The following is a 23,517-nucleotide window of genomic DNA, read 5'->3' as shown; positions in this document are numbered from 1 at the left end:
CACATCCTTTTAAATCTTCAGCTTTTCAGCTGCTCCCAGTCCTTCACCCCTCGCAGATGACAACCACTTAGGAAAAAGAAATCTTTATTTTATAGGGTTTTTTTGTATACTTGTACACAAGTAAAATAAAATGCATATCTATATATACTGCAATCTTGTGAAGGGGCAGGCAGCATTCTTTAACAAATGCTGCCCGTAAACGTGGTGTGAAGGATGGAATGGAGACGGAAAAACTGCAAGAGTCATCAACATAGGATTAAAACAGCATCAAATCCATTACCTCTGCAAATGGGAACCTGCAACATTGTTCAGTGAGATGGTGAGTTACAAACAGATTTTAGACATTCTTTTCAGAGCATTTCTTACACTTCTTTTTTTTTTTTTTTCCTGTAAATAAATCATATTTCTTTACCATCTGCTGTAGCAAAAGCTGCTTTGTGGGCAAGTGCAGTTCCAAAGACCAAAGGTATAATTCACAGGTTTCAGGACAAATAAATTATGTACATCTCAGTATTTGTCTTTTTTGTCTTGTTTTGTTTTTGTTTGTTTGTTTGTTTGTTTTAATAAAGGCATCCAGTTAAGTTTTGTGTAACAAAGCTTTCTCAGGGTGGATGGGAGTCCTGCTTTTGTTTGCAACATTTATGGAGGTCAGCAAAAGTCGAGTATTAAAGTGTCATCAACCCAGGAAAAGAGTTAATTTTAGCAGAATAACAGTAAGCTCCACACCAAGGGGGGGATCAAAAGGCTTAGGCTGAGCTGTAATGTGGAGCTGTTCCCCTGCTGGGTGAGGCGGCACTGGGCCTTTGATCTGTTCTTTTTAGAGCAGCCCTGCCTCTTTTTGGTTGGGACTGTGGAAGGTTCAATGGGCTCTAGAAATTCGGGTCTCAACTTGGTCAAAGGAGGGTCTACAATGCTGGGGAAGGTCCCAAAGGGGGAATCGTTTATGTGCTTGTTGCTGCCATTTTTGGAAGGGTCCGTCTCCATGTACTTGGGCCTGGACATGTTCTCCTTCTCCTTGAGGTGGTTGTTGGATGAGCGACTGCTGTGGGAGGAGGGCCCTGCCTTGCCCTTGGCCTCGTAAATAAAGGACTTGTCCATCTCTGGCTGGCAGCACTTGGAGGAGCCATCGTGGGAGCCCAGCGGGGGCAGCCCTGTCGGGAGCTTTCCCAACCTGGTTTTGGTGCTGAAGACGCTGGTGCGGATCTGGTTGAAGGAGTCCACGCAGCTGTCCAGCTCGGAGCTCTGCAGCCGCTTGAGGTCCCGCCCCGCCAGGCGAGGGGGCAGGTGGCACTCCAGCTCCGAGGAGGAGCCCTTGAACTGCTTAAACCAGTTCCAGAGTGAGCGGGCCTGGCAGTCGCAGATCCACTGGTTGCCGTTGAGGCGCAGGTACTGCAGGGACACCAGGGGGGCCATGGTGTCCCCCGTGAGCACGGTCAGGTTGTTGTTGAACAGGTACAAAGTCATCACCTTCCCCAGGTCGTGGAAGGCGCGCCGGTGCACCAGGCTCACCCTGTTCTGGTGCAGCAGCAGCCGGTCCAGGTTGATCAGCCCGCGGAAGACGTTCTCCGACAAGCTCTTGATCTTGTTCCCGTGCAAAAACAGGTACGTGAGGTTCGCCAGGTCGATGAAGGTGTCGTCCAGCAGGATCTGGAGGTTATTATCCTGAAGATAGAGGTACTGCAAGGAGAACAACCCTCGGAAAAGCCCTGTGGAGAGCTCCAGGAGCCCACAGCGATCCAGGTGGAGGGTGTGGAGGTGCACGAGCCCCCGGAAGGTGACGGGGTTGATGGATTTCAGGTTGGTGTTGTCGCTGAGGTCCAGCTCCTCCAGCTTGGTGAGCCCGTAGAAGGCCCCGGGCTCGATGAGGCTGATGTTGTTGGAGTGGATCCACAGGATGGTCATGTTGCGGCAGGAGGTGAAGCTGGTGGCCCTCACCAGGGTTATCCGGTTGTTGTGCAGGAAGATGCGCTGGCTCTGGATGGGGATCTCCGTGGGGATGGCTGTCAGCCCCTGCTGCTGGCAGCTGATGGTGATCTTGGGTTCACTGTAGCATACGCACGCCCCGGGGCAGGACTCCACTTCTGATGGGATGTTCAAGCAAAGCACCAAAATCAGCAGTTTGCTTCCTGAGGACAGAAATAGGGTGGGAATTAGGCAGGGTCATGGAAAGCACTTCTCCTGGCAGAGGAGCCTGAAATTCCCCCTCCAAGTGTGGAACCACCGACCACAGATACCTGGGCAGCCAGCGGTTAAAATGTAGGATTAAAAATGGCATTCTGTCGCTCAGCTCAAGAGCTTAAATCAATGTACACTTGTAGAGATGGCGTCCCAGTGCCTCCTCTGCCCTGCACCTCCGGAGGTGGAAGAGTGGGATCTTGCTTTGGATTTGCACATCCAACACCAGCCCTGTTCCCAAGATCTTACCTGTGAGCAAAGGGACCAAATTCTGGGGCATTTCCCTCTGCCATGGGCACACCTGGCACAGCTTAGCCCCTGGAAAAGCACCTGGGATGCACCAGGAAACCCCAAATCCCATCCCAGCAGTGCCACCAGCTCCTCACTTTGCAGGGTCACAGAACAACTCTTCCAAACAAGCAGGTGTCCCCACACTGCTCTCAAAAAATGACTGTGACTTTCCACAAATAATTTTGGACTGATTTGATCTCCTGGGAGAAATAACTGTGAGACATTCCCAGAATAATTTTCAAGTCAGACCAGCCTGGAGAAGTCTCAGGGCCAAAAGGATCCTTTCCTTTTCCTGCTCAAAACTTTAAGCCACATATTCCTTCTTCCTCTCTCCCCATTTTTTTTTTCCTTTGAACCTGTTCAGCCACTGAGGAAGAGGAGGAAACAGCAGGATTTTCCATCGTGCTGTTGTAGGAGAAAGTCACGTGCAAGGCTTCATTCAGGGATCCCACCAAGTGTGCAAGGCAGGAACAGATTCCATGTGTCCCAAGAGTCTGGCAGCCCCATGGGGCTGGAAAACCCCAGAGAGGAACAATTTTTTTCCTGGTGATGCCCACTCACTTCCCTAGGAGCTGGGCTGCACTGGAATCCCAGGGAAGCATTTTGGTTCACCAAATTTCCCAGCTGGAGAGCTGGGAATGAGCCTGGAAGAAGGGAGGGGATGGACAGAGCAGCACCTTCCCCAAAGGAACATCGAGGGGAGCCAGGCTGTTCCCTGCTACTGGTGGGAAGAGAGGAAGTACCAGCACTGCTTTCCCAGCAATTAGCAGCCAGTAATTAGTCTGATTCCTCCAAACGGGAGATAAAATGAATGGAAAGTAGCCAGACAGCACCTCTGGCTAAAGGACAAGTCCTCCCCACTGCTGGGACTCTCCAGCCCGGGAGGGTTTTGCCTCTGTTGTGGGAGGGTTTTTCCTTTGGAAAACTCAAAACGTTGTTCTGGAATGTTGATGCCTCATTCCAAAGTAAGGTGGGAAAGCAGAGTGCAAAAAGCCAGGCAGGAAGGCCCAGCAGAGCAGAATGGGATGAACTGGGAAGACTGGAGCCAAATCCAGCCTTGCAGATTCCAGGGGGAATCTGAAGGCAGTGGCTGCGCCTGCCTTAGAGCCTGGCAGTGCTGACGTGGCCAATGAAACCACATCAAACACCAACAATAACACATTTTAATCACACAGAAACCTCACCAAATCTTTGCTGAAGGAATAACACTTTGAAAAGCCGAGGTGAGAAAGTCTCCTTCCTGCAAGAGCAGGCCGGGATGCCAGCTTTGGGTGTCAGTCTGGTCAGAACAATTCACCGTGTGTGCTTAGTAAATCTGATGTGATCCAATACAGGCAGGAGACTCCCATATATCATATTCCACAAGGGATAAAAACCCCAGCTCAGCATGCAGAGATAATTGGAGCCTGATGCTATCAGCTGCTGAGCAACCCTGCAAGGCAGAGTTTGAGTGCAGAGTTGTGACACATTTTGGCTGCCTTGTCATGTTTTGACGTGTCACGTCCCATTGCATGAAGCACAGTAAAATGAGACAGCTGAGACTCCCTGCTGCAGCCATGGCACACCAAGAGCAGCCTCCTGGGAAATTAAAACAGTGCTGGCCACTCTCTGGCCATCCCTCTGCAGCTGATAATGAAACCCCGTGGGCAGAGAAACGGGACTTGCTGGAGCCTCCCTTGTCAGCTCCGTGATTTGGGTGATGGGGCTGGAGGTGACACTGGAGTCACCTCCTCATGCAACACCTCCCACTCTGGCAAAACAGCTTGGACTGGGACACTGGGGCAGCATCCAGCTGTCCCCAGGCTTCTCCTCTCTGCCACGGCCTGGGGACAATCCAGTCACAGCCCAGGTGCATCCCACAGACCTTAGGAATAAATAGGAAACAGCAGAGGGAATGCAAAACCGCACTGCCGAGAGAGGAGTCACAGTGACACCATCCCTGTCCCAGCTCCAGCTAAGGACACAGTAAATCCATGTAAATCCATGTGTACACGGGGAGAGAGCTGCTGGCAGAGGTGAGCCATGAGCATCACCCTGCCCTGTGCCAGCTGTCCCGACAGCTGAGCGGGCACAGGTGACCCACAGGATCTCTCTTTCTCTGGGAAGCTCCCAGCCAGGCAGCAGCGTCCTGCCCAGCTCCTGGCTGTGCCCAGGGCTGCAGCACGGCTGCTCCAGGAGGGAAGGGGCACATCCTCCTGCCAGGCTCGGCCCCCCTGTCCCGCCCCCATGCCCTGGAGGCTGCCAGCAGCGCTGAGTCAGTGGCACTCAGAGCTGCTGGGAAATTAATTACAGCAGGGCCAGGCTGTGCGCTTTAATTAGGGACCTGGTGTTCATGAGCTGCTTGGATTAGCTCCTTCCAGTGAGACAGTTCCTGTCAATCATCCCCCAAAGCCTTTTTCCAGTGGCTTTCCCACCGTGCAGCCCAGCCGTGTCCTGGCTGATCCATGGCACAGCCCAGCCGTGTCAGTCCCAGCCAGGGCAGGGCCGGGGGAAGGGCAGGAGTAGATGAAGCCATGGAAAGCCAAGGTGACCCTTTTGTCCCCAGCCAGGCTGGGTGTGCCGTGACAGAGACCCCAGGGACCCTGCCATGGCTTTTCCTGCCTCTCCAAAACCCTTCTCCAGTGAGTGGTGTCCAACCAGCAGCTGTGCCTGGTCTCAGTGTGTCCCAGACCCCAGTGGACACCAAGTGCCATCAGCCATCCAGACCCTGCACAGGGATATTTGAATTTGTTTTCCTGGAGCACTGGGTTCAGCTCTGGCTGTGAGCTCCTCACTTTTCCAGGAAAAGAAACCCTGCCCTTAGGCCAGAAGGATAGGAGACATTCAAGGCCAGGTTGGAAGGGGCTTGGGGCAACCTGGGGTAAGTAGAAGGTGTCAGGGGGTGGAACAAGATAAGCTTAAAGGTCCTTCCCAACCTAAAGCATTCCAGGATTCTGTGATTCAGGGCTGTCAGGCAGGAGGGAGGTCCGAAGGTTCCCTGTCTGCCCATTCCCAGAACATGCCACACTCAGCTCCCCGTGGGGAAACAGCATCCTCCCTTCAGCTTCCAGATAAATCCATCCCGACTGCTGTATCTGCCGTGAGTCCCCACCACCAATGGATATTGGTCCTCCACCTCCAGCTGGACTCTTCCACCTCAGCTCCCAGCTCAGTGCCCATCCCTGAGGAAAAGGCTCTTGGAATGACACCTGTCCCCTCCTCTCTTAGCTGAGAAACCATCCCTCCCTCTTTCAGATCAGGATTAAAATTGAACTTGAGAGTTCCTGTCAAAAGCAAAACATGAAAGAAATTCCAGAACCTGGAACCTTCAGTCCCTCCAAGACTTTGGCTTTAAGTTTAGCATTTGCTCCTCCAGAGCTTTCTTGAAAGCCAGAAAGCTCCTTCAGCGAAGCTGCAGCGCTTCCCCTTTGCCATTCCCGAGTGTTCTGACTCATGGAACTGGAAGCAATTAAAGTGGGTCCATTATCTACCTCTCCTCCGCTCCCCCGGGCCATCGCCTTGTCAAACGTGGCAATTAGAAAGAAAAGGCTCCGGGGGCCTCCAACAGATGCTTTGCAAACTTTTTTCAGGAAGCCAGAGCGAGCTGCAATGTGATGCCCTTTGCAGAGCCCGGCCTCTCCCCGCTGCTCCGCTCTGCCATTGATTCGGAGATATTCTAATGTGCCTTTCCTGCAGTGCAGGGTCAATAATCATCAGAATTCTCCCCTGCTCGGACATAAGAGGGAACATTTTACAATAAAAAGCCTTTTGCTGATGCACACAGCGTTTCGCTTTTGTTTATAGTAGGGACACACTGGAGCTGCCGAATTCCCCACTAGGAATGGGCATCGTTTGAAATTCCGTGGGCATCGTTTGAAATTCCGCCCTTGGCTGCTCCTGGCTCCTCCCGCTTTGTCCTGTGGCCAAAGGTGGGGCTGTGCCTGTGCCACAGGGAAGAGGGCAGCGCTTTGATGCATTTCAAGTGGAGCTGGATCGGGAGGTCAGTGAGGAAGGACAATCGGCTCGGAGAAGTGTGGAATTTCCCTCCCTTCAGCTGCGGAGAGGATGGATGGAGCATAGAGGTGCAGCTGGTGTGGCTCCGGCTGGGAGGAGAGGATGGGGGTGAAGGTTTGCCTTCATGAAACACCTGGGATAGGTACCAGAGTCACAGCTGTGGGGCAGAGCAGGTCCTGCTGCCCTCAGGCAGCTGCAGCACAGAATTTTGGGGCTGAAGCAGGTCCTGGGGCACCTCTGTATCTCCATGGGGATTTTGGGGTGTCAGACACCCCTCTTACTCAGCGAGGTCACTGGGGTTGGTGAGCTCTGGGGCTCTAAATGGCTCCCCAGGCTCTGCTGGGGATGCTCCAGGTCCAGGGTCTGGACCTCGAACCCAGCTCACACCAGAACACCAGTGATGAATCCCAGCAGCCTGAAAATAGGGAGCTAATTCCCTTTTGAGCACACCTGGGGCCCTGAGGCAGCAGGAGTTCCGCCGGCAGGATTGGGGCAGCTCCATGTGAGACCTGTGCCAGCCCTGCCTGGAGCTGCTGGGAGCAGCGATTTAGGCACCTGAACCCCACCCCTGGCTTGTCCCTGATCATCCTCTGGGACTGCATCCAGGCCCATTAACCTTTGGGACTGAGGTTCTTTTCCTTGCCTTTGGCAGTACAGCCCCTCTGGAACATCCTGAACAGGGTTTGAGCAGGAAAAATCCCAGCTGTGGTCAGGGCTGAAAGGTCATTTCCGTAATGCATCCTGGCAGGGAGGCAGGCAGTGCATGTGCCAGCTCCTCACTTCGGGTCTTCATCTTCCCCTCTTATATCACACTCCCTTAATGTGGTTTCTAGACTTAATATTGCAGGGATATTTTGAGGGGAAGAAGGTAAAAACGAGTTATAACTTGTGCAATTCTTCCACTCCATCCTCCCAAACCTCCAGGGGGGTTTGAACGCTTGTTCTTCAGCTCGGCTGGGGGCTGAGCTCCACGGCTCATTCCAGGAGCTCAAGGCAGCACAACCCTTCCCTCCTGGGACAGCTCCGTCCTTCCCTGGCGTGTGCCAAAGCAGCTCCCACTTGAGGGGCTCCCCATTCCTGCCAGTGACTCTCCCTCACTCTCAAAATTTTGGCAGCATCCTGGGTTTAGCCTAAGAACATTTGGTCAGGGTTACGCTTTTAGTGCTTTGCCAGCATTTCCCTGGGCAGCAGCAGGGAGAGGAAGGAGAAGGGCAGAGTGAACAGTTTGTATTTCAGCCCATTTGAATGAGAACCCAACGAGGAGCACAAAAATTAAAGTTTGTTCTGTAGCCAGAGGGTTTCCATGCTGCTGCATTCCCAAGGCTTGCTGCAAGGCACGGAGGTGTGAGAGCTGCTCAGAGAAAAGGTCACAGAACCCTTCTGAGGGAAATATCAAGGGAGTTATCAGGTCCTGGTTAACAATAACAATTATCAATTATTACAGCCCAGTAGTGCCCTGGGAGGCCAGGGAATGGGAAAAGTCCTGATTCCAATAAAAGAAGGTGAGAAGAGCTGCAGGGAGCCAGGCCAGGGACACCTGGGCTGGGCTGAGATGGGATCCAGGAGCAGATAGGGGTGGGAATGCAGCTCTAAATTGTGGGAGCCTTTCCCTGGCACCTTCTCCAAGCCCTGGGCAAACAGTGGCCTGAGGCAGAGCTTCCCTGGCTCCCTACCAAGACAGAAAACCTCCTTTCTCCTCCTGGGGATTCTTCCAAGCCCCAGGTTGTTGTGGTGTAAAGCTAGGTTCTTCCCCTCAGCTGTGACTACTTCCTCCTTGCCTGTCTCCTTACCAGTAAGTTCAAAAGATGCCCCTCAGGCCTGCGGTCATTGGCCTGTCCAGGTGTCATTGTTCCCTGAGACCCTCCCCCTCCTCCGAGAGAGAGCTCACCACACACCGAGCCGAGAGAGAGCAGGCCACCCCTCACGCCACGTGTAGAGAGCTCACCACACACCGAGCCGAGAGAGAGCAGCCCCACCCCTCACGCCACGTGTAGAGAGCTCACCACACACTAAGTCGGGAGGGAGCAGCCCCCCTCCCCCACGCCGAGAGACAACACGCCGCAGTGCCGAGCAGGGAGGGAAGGGTTGGGAGAGCTCTCCCGCTCTTCCACTGGCGCCGCGAATTATAAAAGTGGCAAAGACACACCGCAGTGAGCTATGTCTAACACAATATCGCTCCGGATTAAAACAAACAACCCACGGCAGGGTCAAAACAGTTCTCACGGCAGAGACTGTTTAAAAGCGAACAGTTTCACGGCAGAAACTTTTTTTTTTTTTTTTTTTTTTTTTTTTTTTTTTTGAGATTCTACTCCCTCTAAAGGGCACAGATACTCACCGAAATCGAAGTTGTTGATGGCGGTAAAAGCAGGACGTCTCTTCACTGGAACAGGACCCCCGCGGGCAAAAAAAGGGGGCTCCCCTGTTCTCCCCTGGAAAATTGCTCACCAGAAAGGAGCTAATTTTCTAGGAGTACCGAACAGTCCACAAGACTTCTTCTGGGAGATTGATCCCTAAGTCTTTGCTGAGAGCGATGCATTCAAAGCTCTCTAGCGGATGCTCAGCTGCCTTGAAGGTTTTCCGAGGTTCTGAGATTACTTCTTGGGCATTCAAATTCGATGTGCCTCACGTTGGGCGCCAGTTATTGCTTTCTCTCGAGCTACAAGTGGCTACTGGGGATATTTCTCCTCAGAGACACCTTCGGCTCGCAAGCAGTTACTATTAAGCACTCGAGATAGGCCCATGCAAAGCAAAACTCAGTTTACCTCTAGCAGAAAAGTCCAGGCGATAGTGAAGAGGAAGAGAGTGTGTTCTGCCGGAGAGTTAAATCCAGAGTTTATTCCAAGGTATTACAGTTCCGAATCTCAGTACTGCTCCGAACAGACCCCCACCGCATGGCCGCAACCCCTTTTAAGCTCACAGGAAGGTCGGGGGGGGGGAGGACAGGTGAGCTACCAACCAGGTGGGAGGGGGAGGGTCTCAGGGAACAATGACACCTGGACAGGCCGATGACCGCAGGCCTGAGGGGCATCTTTTGAACTTACTGGTAAGGAGACAGGCAAGGAGGAAGTAGTCACAGCTGAGGGGAAGAACTTAGCTTTACACCACAACACCAGGTCCTGTAGGAATGCTGCTCCAGATGTTTTTGCTGTACTCCACAGTGCAATACTTGGGGTTCAGGAGCAGCTCAGACCATGGCTGAGGTGCGGATGGGATTGGGCAGAGATTTAGAGGGAATTTTGCAGAAGTTCAGATGGAAAATTGCAGAGGATCAGATGGAGTTTGGTAGAGGTTCAGAGGGACCATGGCAGAGGTTTAGATGGAATTTTCCAGGTGTTGGGATTGAAAATTTCAGAGGTTCAGGTGGACAATTGCAGAGGTTCAGGTAGACAATTGCAGAGGTTCAGGTGGAATTTTGCAGAGGTTCAGGTGGAATTTTGCAGAGGTTCAGGTGAACAATTGCAAAGGTTCAGATGGAGTTTTGCAGAGGTTCAGATGGACTTTGCAGAGCTTTGGATGGACAATTGCAGACATTCAGATGGAATTTTGCACAGATTTAGATGGACAGCTGCAGAGGTTTAAACAAATGTATACAATGCTTCAGATGGACTTTTACAGAAGTTCCACAGCTTCTCTGGAAATTCCATTTTAGCACCTCCCCTCCCTTACAGGCAACAATAAATAAGGACTTGGCCAACCCACAAAGGTCAAAGATGGTATTTAAAATTATTTTCATTAAATCAGGAATAATCTTTGAGGTTCTTAAGCACTGAAAACCTGACCTAGTTATTCCTGTTTCCTATGGATAGGCACTGGGAAATCCAATGGCTACAGCAGCCCATTTTGCAGTGAGTGCTCCTGCCAGTGCTCTGCCCCTCACCTGTGGGGGGCTCTCTTGCCAGGCCCATCAGCACAAGCAGAATTTTCAGCTGTTCTCATGTAGTACCAAACAAATCTGCATGGTTGCCACCTGACCTCTTTCCATTTGTGGCACATCTGAAGGGGAAAGCTCCTGACCTTTTAAAGGGAGGAAATGATGAGCTTAAAGTAAACCATGGAGAATTCCTGTGGAAAAGGCCTCTTATGTGGGTTTATTCCAGTCTTGGGCTTGACACAGATCAACCCTGCTCCTTTCTGTGCAAGCACTGCAGGTCTCAGATGCTGGTGGCCCACCCAAACTCCCAATATTCCCATTTCCTTCCCCAGAACTGGTTTCCCCAGTGCCTGCAGGAATGTGGCCCTTTCCAGGATGTGATCATGTCTGGAGCTGGAATAACCATGGACATGTCCAGCTCTCCTGAACACACGATGCAAAGCCTTGTCCTGGTGCCCTCTCCTCCAGTGGGACAGCACAGAGCCCCTGCAGCACAGCAGCAGGCTCAGGGCTCTGGGAGCACATGGGATTTGTGGGGATTTGGGTCAGAGCAGGTGAGTCTGCCTTTTGCCAGGTACCAAATTCCACAGTGACAGCAGGAGGAGAGGGCAAAATCTCCTGGAGATGCACAGAGCAGGGGCCAGCTGTGCCAAAGGCAGGGACCCAAGGCTGTGGGAGCTGGATGAGAGGCAGAAGAAGCCAAAAGAAAAGGTGAAAGCACATGGCCTGGAATGTGCATTTGGAAAACTTGAGGCACTCCTGGGAAAAAAATGGGAACGAAAAGGGGAAGGGAATGGGTAGGAAGGCTGCAGGGCAGGGGGAGATCCCTGAAAGGCTGCAGGCACCTTCTGAGCTCTCCAAATCCCACTGAATTCATCCTGGAGAACAGCTCTGAGTAGCTGCTGTGATCCTGATCCACCTCCCAGGGCTGCACTGGGCACCTGCCAGGCTGGGCCCAGGCACATTGAGCACAGGGAGCCAAGGAGGAGGAGGAGGGAGGGGTCCTTCCTCACAGCCTAGGAGAACCAGAGGTGTTGGAATGGGTTAATCTTTAAGGTGTCTTCCCACTCAAACCATTCCAAGGGTACATGAAATGTCACAGCTGCACTTTCTCCAAGTGACAGCCACCAATGGCCATGGTATTGTTACAGCTGTCACAGGATTATGGGATGGTCTGGGTTGGAAGGGACCTTAAATCCCACCCAGTGCCACCCCTGCCATGGCAGGAACACCTCCCACTGTCCCAGGCTGCTCCCAGCCCCAGTGTCCAGCCTGGCCCTGGGCACTGCCAGGGATCCAGGGGCAGCCACAGCTGCTCTGGGCACCCTGTGCCAGGGCCTGCCCACCCTCAAAGGGAAGGATTTTTTCCCCAGATCTGTCCCTGTCATGCTGCCTTTTGCCAAGAGTCTCATGGCCAAAACCAACACCCAGCCCAGGAATGCCAAACCCAGCAGATCCCTAAGAACAAGACCAGAAAAGCTGTTCCTGGTTCCAGCACTCTGCTGAGGGCAGGGCACCCCAATTCATCCCAGTCCTCACTGCCATCCTATCCAGATGGGATGCACCCAGCACACTGCACGAGCAGGATCATGTGTGATCCTGCCACCATCCCATCCTCACGCTGGGAAGAATGAAGTGACAAAATATTCACTGTGAATCACAAGCAGCTCCTCCAGAAGTTGGGATTATCTGTGACATCTATGTAAAAAATCAGGGACAAACAGGTGTGCAAAGGAAGGAAATGCAGGTTCCTGAGATGATTTAGGTCTCCCATGGGGCACAAAAAACCTCAGGAATCTTCAAAACCTTCTCAGGAAGAAGGAGAGTTTCCTGCAGCTCCAAACCTGGCGTTGGTGGCTGCTCCGTGTGTGAGTGACTCAGGGAGAGGAGAGGTGAAGCTCCAGATGGAATTTACACCTGCTCCCCCTTAGCCATCTGGGACTGCACCCCCTGCCAGCTGCAAATCCCACCCCCACAGCTTCTGGAAGAGCCCCCTAGCCCAAGGCAGCATTTTCCTTGGTTTTCCTCTGAAATAACATTATCTCAGTTTTTGCTCACAGCCCCAGCATCTGCATCATGTGGAGTGCAGGAATGAAGTTCAGGAAAGAGCCTGGAAGGGAAAGCTGTTCCAAACATCCCCCATGGCCTCAGTTTGGTCATGTGTGTGGATGCAGAGTGAGCAAACAGCCCCAGGCAGCTCAGGCAGGACAGGGAAGGGGAGAACATTCCAAACCCAGCCTTGGACACAGCCACGGTTCCAGAGAACAGTGGGAATGAGCGCAGGAGAGAGGGACACAAGGGACTGGAGATCAGATTTCTCTGTCCTGCTCACAACTTGCTGCTCCCCTTGCTGAGCCTGGAGGCCCTGAGCTCTCCAGATATCCCCAGGTTTGTCACCTGTAGCAGGAGGAACACAGCTATGAGGTCTCCACCTTAAAGTGGCCTTCAGCAGGCTCAGGACGTTCCTCAAGTCCCCTGGGACACCCAGCCCCTCCAGCCTGGCCATGCTCCCCCTCTCCCTCCTATTGTATTGGGGTTCCCCCCAGAGGGAGGGAGGGAGGAAGGAAGGGAGAAGGGAGGGAGGGAGGGAGGGAGGGAGGGAGGGAGGGAGGGAGGAAGGGAGGACGGAAGGAAGGAAGGAAGGAAGGAAGGAAGGAAGGACAGGAAGGAAGGAAGGAAGGAAGGATCTGACTCCATGTTCTCAGAAGGCTAATTTATTATTTTATGACACAATATTATATTAAAGAATACTAAACTAAACTATACTAAAGAATACAGCAAGGATACTTACTCAGTGTTAAAAAGATAATAATGAAGCTCCTGACTCTCTCCAGAGCCCTGACCCAGCTTGGCCCTGATTGGCCAAAGAGCCGAAACAACTCCCAGCAGAATGCAAGGGAACATTCACCTGTGGGTGAACAATCTCCAAACACATTCCACACCAGCACAACACAGGAGAAGCAAATGAGATCAGAATTGTTTTTCTTTTCTCTGAGGCTTCTCAGCTTCCCAGGAGAAAGATCCTGGGCAAAGGGATTTTTCCAGAAAATGTGAATGCCACACCCTCCTTTCCCCCAGCATCTCTCGCAGCTCCTGGCACACATCCCTGCCTCATCCTTTCATTCCCAGATCAAGCTGGGACTGGTTTTTGGTAGGTGTGTGTGTCTCAGGTGAGTGCAGCTCACTCAGCCACCCTCCCGAGGTGAGGAGCATGACACCCACAGCTCTATAAATAAACATATTCCTCTGAAACGTGTCAAGCTGAGCAAGGACACAACAGGCTGCTAATTACACAGCTCCCTGTTTTCCTGGGAATGTGAGAAATGGGGAAAGGAGCCCAGCAGGGTTTGAGCCCCTGGCGCTGGGCTGAGCTGCCCTCACCTCACACCCACCCCAAGATTCCACAGAATTCCACCAGGAATTCACACCAGACATGCACGCCTGAGGTCCTCAGTTCAAGGTCTCATTGCAGGCAGAGAAATGAGAGCCCCCTCCTGCTTTTCATTCCAGGTGGATATAACTCCTGTTCCACCTGCAGCCTCCCCTGTTCCCTGTGTCCATCCATTTCCCCACTCTAGGGCATTAAATGTCCAGAATCACCTGCTCTCCAATGGGGCCTTAAATCAGTTTTAGGCCCTGCAGCTCCCAGGCTGCTGGAGAGGGCCCCATTCCCTGCTCCCAGGCTGCTGGAGAGGCCCCCATTCCTTGCTCCCAGGCCGAGCACGTGCTGGATTTCAGTTCCCTGTTCCCTGCTGTCCCTCTCCCAGGCAGCTGCATTGCTCTGCATTGGAGCCCTGGCTTCAGCTTTATCTTTCAGGGCAAAATCCCAGCCACCTGCCAACTGCACAGGCAGTAATTCATAGACATTTTCTGGATCACTCATGAAAATAGGGAAATACAGCAGGGTGGAAGCTGAATCCTGCAAAGCTCCTGTGCAAGCAGCTTGTTCTACACTGATCCTCTACCAACAATCGCATTTTGAGGGCTTTAAGCTGCCTGTTTCTTAATCCATTTAATAACTGTCCATTGATTCCAGAGACAGGATATTCTCCACCATGGAAATCTAGCTCCTGACATAAATCTGAATGTATTATGATAATCCAGATCCATGAGCAGAGGCTGGGGGAGTTGGTGCACATCTCGTCCAACAGGACATCGGTCCAAGCCCAAGCTTACTGGCATCGAGGTGATGCCATTAATCAATAATTGTGACAGCAATACCTTTAAAAACAACATCAGAAAAAAAAAAAAAAGAGAAAATAAGACAACTGGGTTTAGAAAAAAATTCTGGGAAATATACTAGTGGAAATTATTGGTGTTTCATGGAATTGTAGAATCAATAAGGTTGGAAATGCCCTCTAAGATTTCAAAGTCCAAGTGTCAGCCCAGTGCTGTTGAACCACACCCCCAAGTGCCACTGGGACACGTTTCTGGAGCACTCCTAAGGATGGTGACTCCCTGGACAGCCTGGTCCAGTGCTTTTCCAGGTATTTTTCTCTGGATTTCTGTGCCTTTGATCCTTAGCTCTGTTAACATCTCCTCTTTCTGCACAGCACAGCTCCCAAGCTGAGCAGCCTCTCCTCACCTCAAGGGCTTTCACACTGCTTCCAACCTTCCCTGGCCTTCCCTGGCTCTGGGAATCCTCTTGTTTTCAGGTTTATAAGGAATTAGAGCCAGAATCTTGCCAGCAAGTTCTAGCCATGCTCCCACACACAGTCCTGAAAAAGGGAGTGGGATTACTGTCCATAAACCATCCCGGAGGATGGGCTCTCATCCTAGCTGGACATCCCTCTCCACAGTTGTTGGAGCATTCAGGATTGTTGCAGAGAAAGGAAAGATTTCCTTGAATAAACAGTATTTTCTCCTTCCTACGGGAGCTGTTTGTCCCCAGGACTGGGTGTTGCTGTCACGCCTCCAGCCCTGGTGGCAGGGCCACCTGTCCTTCCCCTGCCACCCCAGGCACACAGGCTCAGCCTGTACCTGAGTTCAGCCCCTGGGGCTCGTTCCTCAATTGTCACCATGATATTTTCTGAAAAACCCCTTCCCCAGGATTTCTTCCCCTGGCAAGATGAGAAGCTTCAGCTTCTCCATATTTTGCTCCTCTGGAATGTGATTTGGAGAATTGTTTACCCAGTATGTGAATTGTTTTAATTTAATGACCAATCCCAGTCCAGCTGTGTCAGGACTCTGGTCAGTCACGGGTTTTTATTATTCATTCTTGTTCAGCCTTCTGATGTCTCCTCTCTCTTTCTTTAGTATAGTTTTAGTATATTTCTTTTAATATCATATCATAAAATAATAAATCAGCCTTCTGAGAACTTGGAGTCAAACTCTCATCTCTCCCCTCATGCTAGGGACCTCACAACACCACACTCCATTGAAGGACCAAACCACCAATTTGAATGAAGACAATCACCATCCCATAGCCAGGCCCTACAAGTGTCCAGGGGGACAGAGAATTCCCACCCTGCAGGTCCCTCCCTCCCTCCAGCAGAGCCCTTCCACAGCATCAGGACTCCCTGCCCATAAGTGCCTTTTAATATTTCATGGGACTAAGTGAATTTCTTTCCATTTCATTTGCCATCTTTGTTTATTTCACCTCCTGCAGCATGAAAGGGAGACCAAGGACCAACTGCTGATGTGGGGGAAATATGAATAATCTTGTCAAAGGAATGAACTCAAGTGAAAAAAAGGAAGAAATTGGTCAAATTATGAATAGAAATTACAGCAGAATCACAGAAATGCCACTGGAAAGCTCAAACCTGCAGGAGCAATAACATCAGGCATCCAAATGGAACCTCAGGGGTAATATATTGATTTCCAAGCAGAATATCCCATCTCTTCCAGCCTGGAAAAGCCTCATCCCAGGATATTCACAAGGTTTTTTTGGGAGATTTCTCATATAATGCAAGTCAAGGAAAACGAAGAGTAAAAAAACCCATATCCTCACGTTCTCCTGCTCTTTTTTTTTTCCTGGCAAAGTGAAAGCCAACTCTCTTTTCCCTGGGGAAATGATTTGTGCAGCTTCTGACAGGAGCAAGGACAAGGAGCACAAGCCCTGCTGGTTCCAACAGGAGCTCTCCAGACATCACTTCCCAAAATGCTCCTGGTGCCAGCCTTGCTTCCCAGTCCTGCTCAGTATTCCCACCTCTCAACCCCAAAACTGCAAAAATTGTCCAGCAAATCCCCTCCCAGCCTCATGGGGGGCATCATGGGACCTCTCACAGGAAAAGCAGGAATGCTTTGGAGTGAAGCTGGGAATTCCAAATTGTCACAGTAATGTTGGAAAAACCCTCTAAGGTTTCCAAGTCCAAGTGTCAGCCCAGTGCTGCTGAACCACTTCTGATACCTCTGTCTCTGCCTTCCCTTCCTTGAGGACTTTTCCAGAGCAAACTCAGCCAATCTCCCCTCAGTTCCAGAGCCCAAATCCTAAATCACTGCTCGTGGAAATGTTTCCTCCCAGGATGTGGTGCTGCTGGTTCTGCCTCACCACCTGTGGCCTCTTCCTTCCTACTTTCCTCCTTAGCTGTTATTTGGGGTGACACCCCCTCACACAGCTCTTTTTCTGGGAAAATAGCCCAAACCCTCTTCCCCTGTACACAGCCTGCTCAGACCCCACGGGGCTCTGCAGGAAGGTGACAGCAAATCAGGGTGACAAAGGAACCAGGGACACATCCTGCTCTGTTTTGTGCATGTCCTGGCCTGATCCTACAGAATGGGGACCAAGGGAGGGGATTCTGTCCCTCTGCCCCACCCAGGTGAGACCCCACCTGCAGAGCTGCCCCAGCCCTGGCCCCAGCACAGGAAGGACCTGGAGCTGCTGGACAGAGTCCAGAGGAGGCACCAGAGATGTTCCAAGGGCTGGAGCCCCTCTGCTCTGGAGCCAGGCTGGGAGAGCTGGGGGTGCTCACCTGGAGAGGAGAAGGCTCCAGGGAGAGCTCAGAGCCCCCTGCAGGGCCTGAAGGGGCTCCAGGAGAGCTGCAGAGGGACTGGGGACAAGGGCTGGAGGGACAGGACACAGGGAATGGCTCCCACTGCCAGAGGGCAGGGATGGATGGGAGATTGGGAATTAGGAATTGTTCCCTGGGAGGGTGGGCAGGCCCTGGCACAGGGTGCCCAGAGCAGCTGTGGCTGCCCCTGGATCCCTGGCAGTGCCCAAGGCCAGGTTGGGCAGGGCTTGGAGCAGCCTGGGACAGTGGGAGGTGTCCCTGCCCATGGCAGGAGTGGCAGGGGGTGGCATTTAAAAGGTCCCTTCCAACACAGACTGTTCTGGGGCTCCATGAGTGAAGCAGCAGCAGTGACCTGTCCTTGGGACAAGGGGACCTCTGGCAGTGACAGATGTCCCCAGGAGCTGCTAGTACCTGAACTGCAGCTGCCACTGCACCTCTCCAACTCATCCCAGCTCCCTGGAAAGTTTAGCTGTCAAATTTAGATGAAATTCCAGGCACTTTTGTGGCACATGAATTCTCTTGCCAGCCAGCAGTGTGAGGGTGCACATTTCCATCCCCAGGTGCCAGTGGAGCATGCAGGGTCTGCTTAGCCAGCTGAGCATGGTGAGACTTGCAGAGGTGTCCAGGGCTGTGCCACCATTCCTTAACAATTCCTAAGGCACCCAGCAGCACGAGGGAGGGAGATCTGTTTATTCTAGCCTTCCAGAGCCTGGCCTGAGGGAGAGCCCTGCACTCTCACTCCCCAGGCAGGACCACACCACGCTGCAGGACCAGCAGCTCCTTCCTGACAGCTCTGCTGGACTGGAACCACTGCTCTGTTGTTCTTGTATTAAGGACGGATGAATGAAGTGATAGAAATTCTTATGGTTTTAGAAGGTAAAATGCTCAGTTTATTAGATATTGCACATTTTTAATAGATAGCTCTGACAAAGCCAGACTTGATTGGTTCTTAATTAATACTTCTTATACTATCAGTTAATTAGGAATAACACTTTTTTTTGTATACATCTTACAAGTAAACAACACATTTAAAACACTAGCTGTAAATATTAAGGATTGTTTTAATTTTTTTTCTGAACTTTGTCAAAAGTTCTGTTATAGATGGATAATGAGATGACTGGCTCCCACAATTAAGGGATGACTATTGTGTGAATGTTAAGAAAAGCTTTAGTGATGTGCAGTTATGTTATTGTAGTTTAGATCTCCTCTGTTCTCCCCACAGTTCCCTTTCCCCCCTGTATTGTTGTCCAGGACAGGTAAACAAGGCTGCACAGGTGTCCCTTACCTGGGGCAGGTGGGAATGGCAAAGCTTGGTGCTCAGGGGGTGCAGCATGGCAGCCCCTGCCCTCCAACCCAGTTCCAAAGCAGTCTGCACTGATAAATGGCACAGAAGAGCTGCCTGACGGGCTTTGGGAGGGGCCAGGGCTGGCTGATGCCACCCCCAGGGGTATAAAAGACTGAGCATCCATCTTGAAGAGGGACTGGCCCCGTGGTGTCCATGAGGGACAGTTCCCAGCGCTGCAACTTTTTCCTTATGCAGTCCTTTGTTGTATTTTTGTTAAGGTTTAATAAACCTCTTTAAATTTTCAAAGTGAGCAGTTGTTTCTCACAATTCCCAGAGTAATGACTCTTTCCCTGGCCCAACTGCCAGCATCTACCCTGGTCCACATCACTGCATGGAGAAATCCCTTCTCTGCCTGGGAGATCCAACCTAGTGTTCAGTGGCTGATGGATGGAGAGAAGGACACGTGCTGGGACAGGCCACCAGGGCCACCATCACACCCAGCTCATTAGAACTCTCGTTAATGATCTAATGAGAAGGGCGGGAAACAGCAGGTTAATTAAACCTGCCCCTCCTGAGCTGGGGAAGGTTTCAGCTTTACTGGGGATGGATAAGTGACAGGGAGGGCTGTGGCAAGAGCTGGCAGATTGTTCTAGGCTGGAAAACTGCTCCTTATGGGGAAAATGAGCCTCCTTCCAGCTCATCAGGAAGGGGAAAGGCTGCAGATAAGAGAGTTGTGTGTGAGGAGCTGCCAGGAGCTGAGAGGTGATGCCTGATAATGAGAGAGGGAAGAGCTGGGGGACTGGGAGGGAATTTTTGCTCTGAGCTTGTGCTGCCAAATGTTACTCCTTGCCTGGGGCTCCTGGAGCCGATCAGAAAGAATCCAATTGTTATTGATCCCTGCTCCAGCAGCTCTTAGGTGCTGATGTTCTTCCTCAACCACAACACCAAGACACTCAGAGAAAGGGGGAGAGAAAGAGCTTTATCCACAGGTGAACTTGGAGCAGCACAGGTGGAAATATCTTAATTGTGTGTCCCAAGACCTGGAGTGTAGCAGACACGGGGCTAGCTACAGCCTCGTGGAGGACAGAGGCTTAGAGATAAGGAAATGCCAAGTCAGAGGAACTAAGCCAGAAGTCTTCCCTCCAGTCCTCCAGGCCCGCTTATCTTTCTGTGACCCCATGGGCTATTTGCCCTAACCCTTACAATTGGTCAGTTCCTGAGCCCTGTTAACCCTCTATCAGGGGCTACTTTAGCCCATTCTGCCAGAGGAGCTGTCGTTGGAACCCTTCACAGACTCCTCAATAAAACCACCGTGGAACCACCGGAGGCTGCCTTCTCTCTCTCTCTCTCTCTCATCTGCTTTCCTGGAAGCCACGGCTAGCCAGAGCACCTTAGCAAGCTAAAGAGCTGAAACTAGAAAAGAGCTGATATCACTAAAAGCTGAATATCACTAAAAGCTGAATATCACTGAGCTTGCTAAGGGTGGCCACAGCCATAGAGCAGTTCGGGTTTTGGACACCCAGCCTCCGGAAGGCTGGGCTGGCCGACCCGGGCCTGCCTGCTTCCTGGGGCACCCTGAACCTGCAGGAATCCAGTTATCCATCTGGAAGCAGCCCCTGTGGCTTTTTTCACTGGAGGATCCTGGAAGTACAGGATGGAGCAGTGTGGGACAGTGAAATAACTAAACTGGAGGAGGAGGAGCTCCAGGACTCCGGGGAGGGGAGGGGAGGGGAGGGAGAGGAGAGGGAGAGGAGGCAGCTTGCAAAGAGCTAGGAAACAAAAAAAAATCCAGGAAATTATGGGCAAAACAGTCCCATCTTGAAGTCCACAATGGGACTCAGCAACTGGCAGTGTCCAAAGCCAGGTTGGACATAGGGGCTTGGAGCAGCCTGGGACAGTGGAAGGTGTCCCTGCCCCTGATAGGGGTGGAATTCCATGATCTTAAAGGTCCCTTCCCACCCAGACCATTCTGGGATTCTGTGATTTGCCTGTAACATCATCCCTCAGACCAGCACAGCACCACAGGTCAGCCTGTCACTGCTTCTTTGGCCTCCCTTCTGTCATCCCTCTCCAAGGGAAAGGAGGGAAAGGACGTTTGGCTCCACAAAAAGAAATATTTCAGGAGAAAAAGCTTGGGGAAAAGGGGACAACAATATGTCACCTTTCCAAGGCAGAAATGTGGGCAGAGTGTGTCTGCCCCAAGTTCTGCTCTCCCCACAGTCAGAACTTCCCTGGAATCCTCCAGCTGCAGTCCAAGTGCTCTCTGAAACCACAGCAGTGAAAGACTAAATGACTTAAACCCTTTTCCAAAGGCAGGGAGTTCAAACAAGAGAGAGAAGATATTCAAGGCAAATGTGGAAGTCTGACTACTTAAAACAGCTCCTGAAGAGCAGAGAGGAGGCAATAAAGCAAGCTTTGAGGGAAAAAAAAAAGGTGTTAAGGCTTGAGAGCAGCATTAATGCACAAAATCAAAGCAATTTCTCTAAGCTGTCAAAACAATCCCTGGATGCTGGGAGGAGCAGCCCCACAATTGGAGAGGGAAGGGATCCCTCCTGCCTGGGGGAGGGAATTCAACCATTCCTGACAATCACAATAGGAGCAAAGCCCATGGCTGAGTGGCATTTACAGGAGACTGGGAAGAAAATCTAAATGAGAAAGAGAGAATTGAAAAGCCCTGGCAAGCAGAGACACAAAAGGTTTCTGTTGAGATGCTTGTAAGCCTTGGTGCATCTGAGACGTGCAGAAATTAATAAATCAGTGGTGTAGGGCTCTGATTAAAAAAATAAACCCATATATAAATAAGAGGCTGTCAGCTCCTGAGCACTTGTTTGAATCCACTTTGTGTCACCACTGATAAGATCTCACCCAGCACGAGCAACTCAGCACCACAGAGGAGTTAAAGAAAAACGACATGAAATCTGCATTTCTGACTAATGAGCTTTTTAGAAACACCCAATCTAAGAGGAGAAACCTGCCAGGGCGAGAGGGACAGACCAAGGGGCTTCAGCTGAGTTTGGGTTGGGGTGGAGCTCCTGGGGCTGAGCAAGGGCCTGGAGCTGAGCAAGGGCCAGGAAAGGCTGAGGGAGCTGGGGCTGCTCAGCCTGGAGAGGAGCCCAGGGAGAGGGGCCTCAGCCCTGGGGGTGCCTGGCTGGGCCTGGCTGTGTCCCTGGGTGTCCCTGTGTCCCTGTCTGTCCCTGGGTGTCCCTGTGTCCCTGTGTGTCTGTCCCTGTCTGTGTGTCCCTGTCTGTGTGTCCCTGTCTGTGTGTCCCTGTGTGTCTGTCCCTGTGTGCAGAGGGCAGAGCAGGCCCAGGCTCTGCTCCAGGCCCAGCCATGGCCCCAGAGCCACGGGCAGGGCTGAGCCCAGGAGCTGCCCCTGCCCAGGAGGCAGAACTGCTGCCCTGGGCAGTGCCAGCCCTGAGCAGAGCCCAGAGAGGCTCTGGGGGCTCCTCCCTGGGGCCATGGCAGAGCTGTGAGCACACCCTGCTGTGCCCTGAGCCCTGGGATGGCCCTGCTGGAGCAGGAGGTGACACCAGGGACCTTCTGGGCTCCCTCCAGCCCAAATCACTCTGGGATTCTGTAACTGTGATTTCAGAGATTCTGAGAATGTGTGGCACTTCAAAGAACGTCTGAATGGGCTCTGATGGGGCAGAGGGTCCCACCAGCTTTCCAGAGAGTGGGACACTAGCTGAAAGGGCCAGCCCCACCTCTGCCTCTTCTGCATTTTCCTGCCCACCTGAGATGTGGAGCTGGAGCCCAGGATGAGCTTTCTGTCCCTCACCCTGTCCTGGGATGACAGCAGGGCGAGGGAAGGGGCCCCAGCTCTGCCTGAGATCATTCCCAACATTTGCATGAAGGCCCAACCTTTAAAAGAATGGTGGGAGCTGACTTTCAGCTGCTCTCCCTGCCCCGATGTCCCCGGAGGAAGCACAAACAATGTGACATTTCAGAGCACGGCCTCTGCGGCCACTCTGACATTACAGGCAGAGAAAACAACTTCAGACTGTGAGGGAAGGCGGAAAAATGTGTATTTTATGATTGGCTTTTCGCAAATATTAAAAAGAATATTCTATGTGTTATGCTAGAAAGTTATTCTGGGTTAATTTTTTTAATGGTGTGTTAAATATAGTTTAGGTTATAATAAAATGTTAAAATAGAAACTATGCTATGTAAGATACTTTTTAAAGAAAGGACTCACACCAGATAGCAGCCACAGGACACGTCAGTCTTTCAGAGAAAGAGAATTTAATGCTCTTATCGAGTTCTTCCTGCCTCGCTCAGCCCTGAAGATGCTGTCAGGATTCAGAGGAAGAAGTTGGCACTGCCCAGACAGAATCCTGTGTTTGAATGGAATTGATGCATCATGGATGAGGTGTATGAATATGTAACAGGCTGTTGCTTTTAAGGGTTAATCCTCTGTAAACGTGGGTCCTTTTTCAGGCTTATGTTGCCCAGATAAGGTATCCAGATGTCTGTAACTCTTTGTTTCTGTTGTCTCACATTGTCCTCATCCAAATTGCTGAAAATTTTATTACTGTGATTATATTGCTATTTTTATAACCATTTTATTACTATCAAACTTTTAAAATTTTAAAAACAAGTGACTGGCGTTCTTCACAGGAAGTTTGCATCAGCTGCAGACACCTGGGCTGGAGGGAACAGCCAGGGCTGGTGCCAGCCCAGTGCCAGCCCCAGGCTGGGGTGACAGTCCACACTGGGGAATGTGGAGATTGACAGCCTGGGTAGAGAGAGAAAGCCTGATAAACTTTCCCTGCCTTTGGAAAAGGGTTTAAGTCATTTAGTCTTTCACTGCTGTTTCAGAGAGCACTTGGACTGCAGCTGGTTTAAGTTGGAGGATTCCAGGGAAGTTCTGACTGTGGGGAGAGCAGAACTTGGGGCAGACACACTCTGCCCACATTTCTGCCTTGGAAAGGTGACATATTGTTGTCCCCTTT

General features: G+C 51.5%; 1 protein-coding gene across 1 annotated transcript in view; it reads right to left on the bottom strand.

The window, feature by feature from the left end:
• Positions 1-266: 266 nt before the first annotated feature.
• The window catches only part of RTN4R (reticulon 4 receptor), an 86,371-nt gene continuing 63,120 nt past the window's right edge, over positions 267-23,517 (bottom strand). Inside the window, exon 2 of the mRNA XM_050980721.1 lies at positions 267-2,126. Within this exon, the coding sequence (XP_050836678.1) occupies positions 700-2,126 (1,427 nt within the window). The 3' untranslated portion in view covers positions 267-699. The remainder of the gene's footprint in view (positions 2,127-23,517) is intronic.

Source organism: Serinus canaria, chromosome 15, assembly GCF_022539315.1.
Source record: "Serinus canaria isolate serCan28SL12 chromosome 15, serCan2020, whole genome shotgun sequence".
NCBI lineage: Eukaryota > Metazoa > Chordata > Aves > Passeriformes > Fringillidae > Serinus > Serinus canaria.
This window is presented reverse-complemented; position numbering and strand designations above follow the sequence as displayed.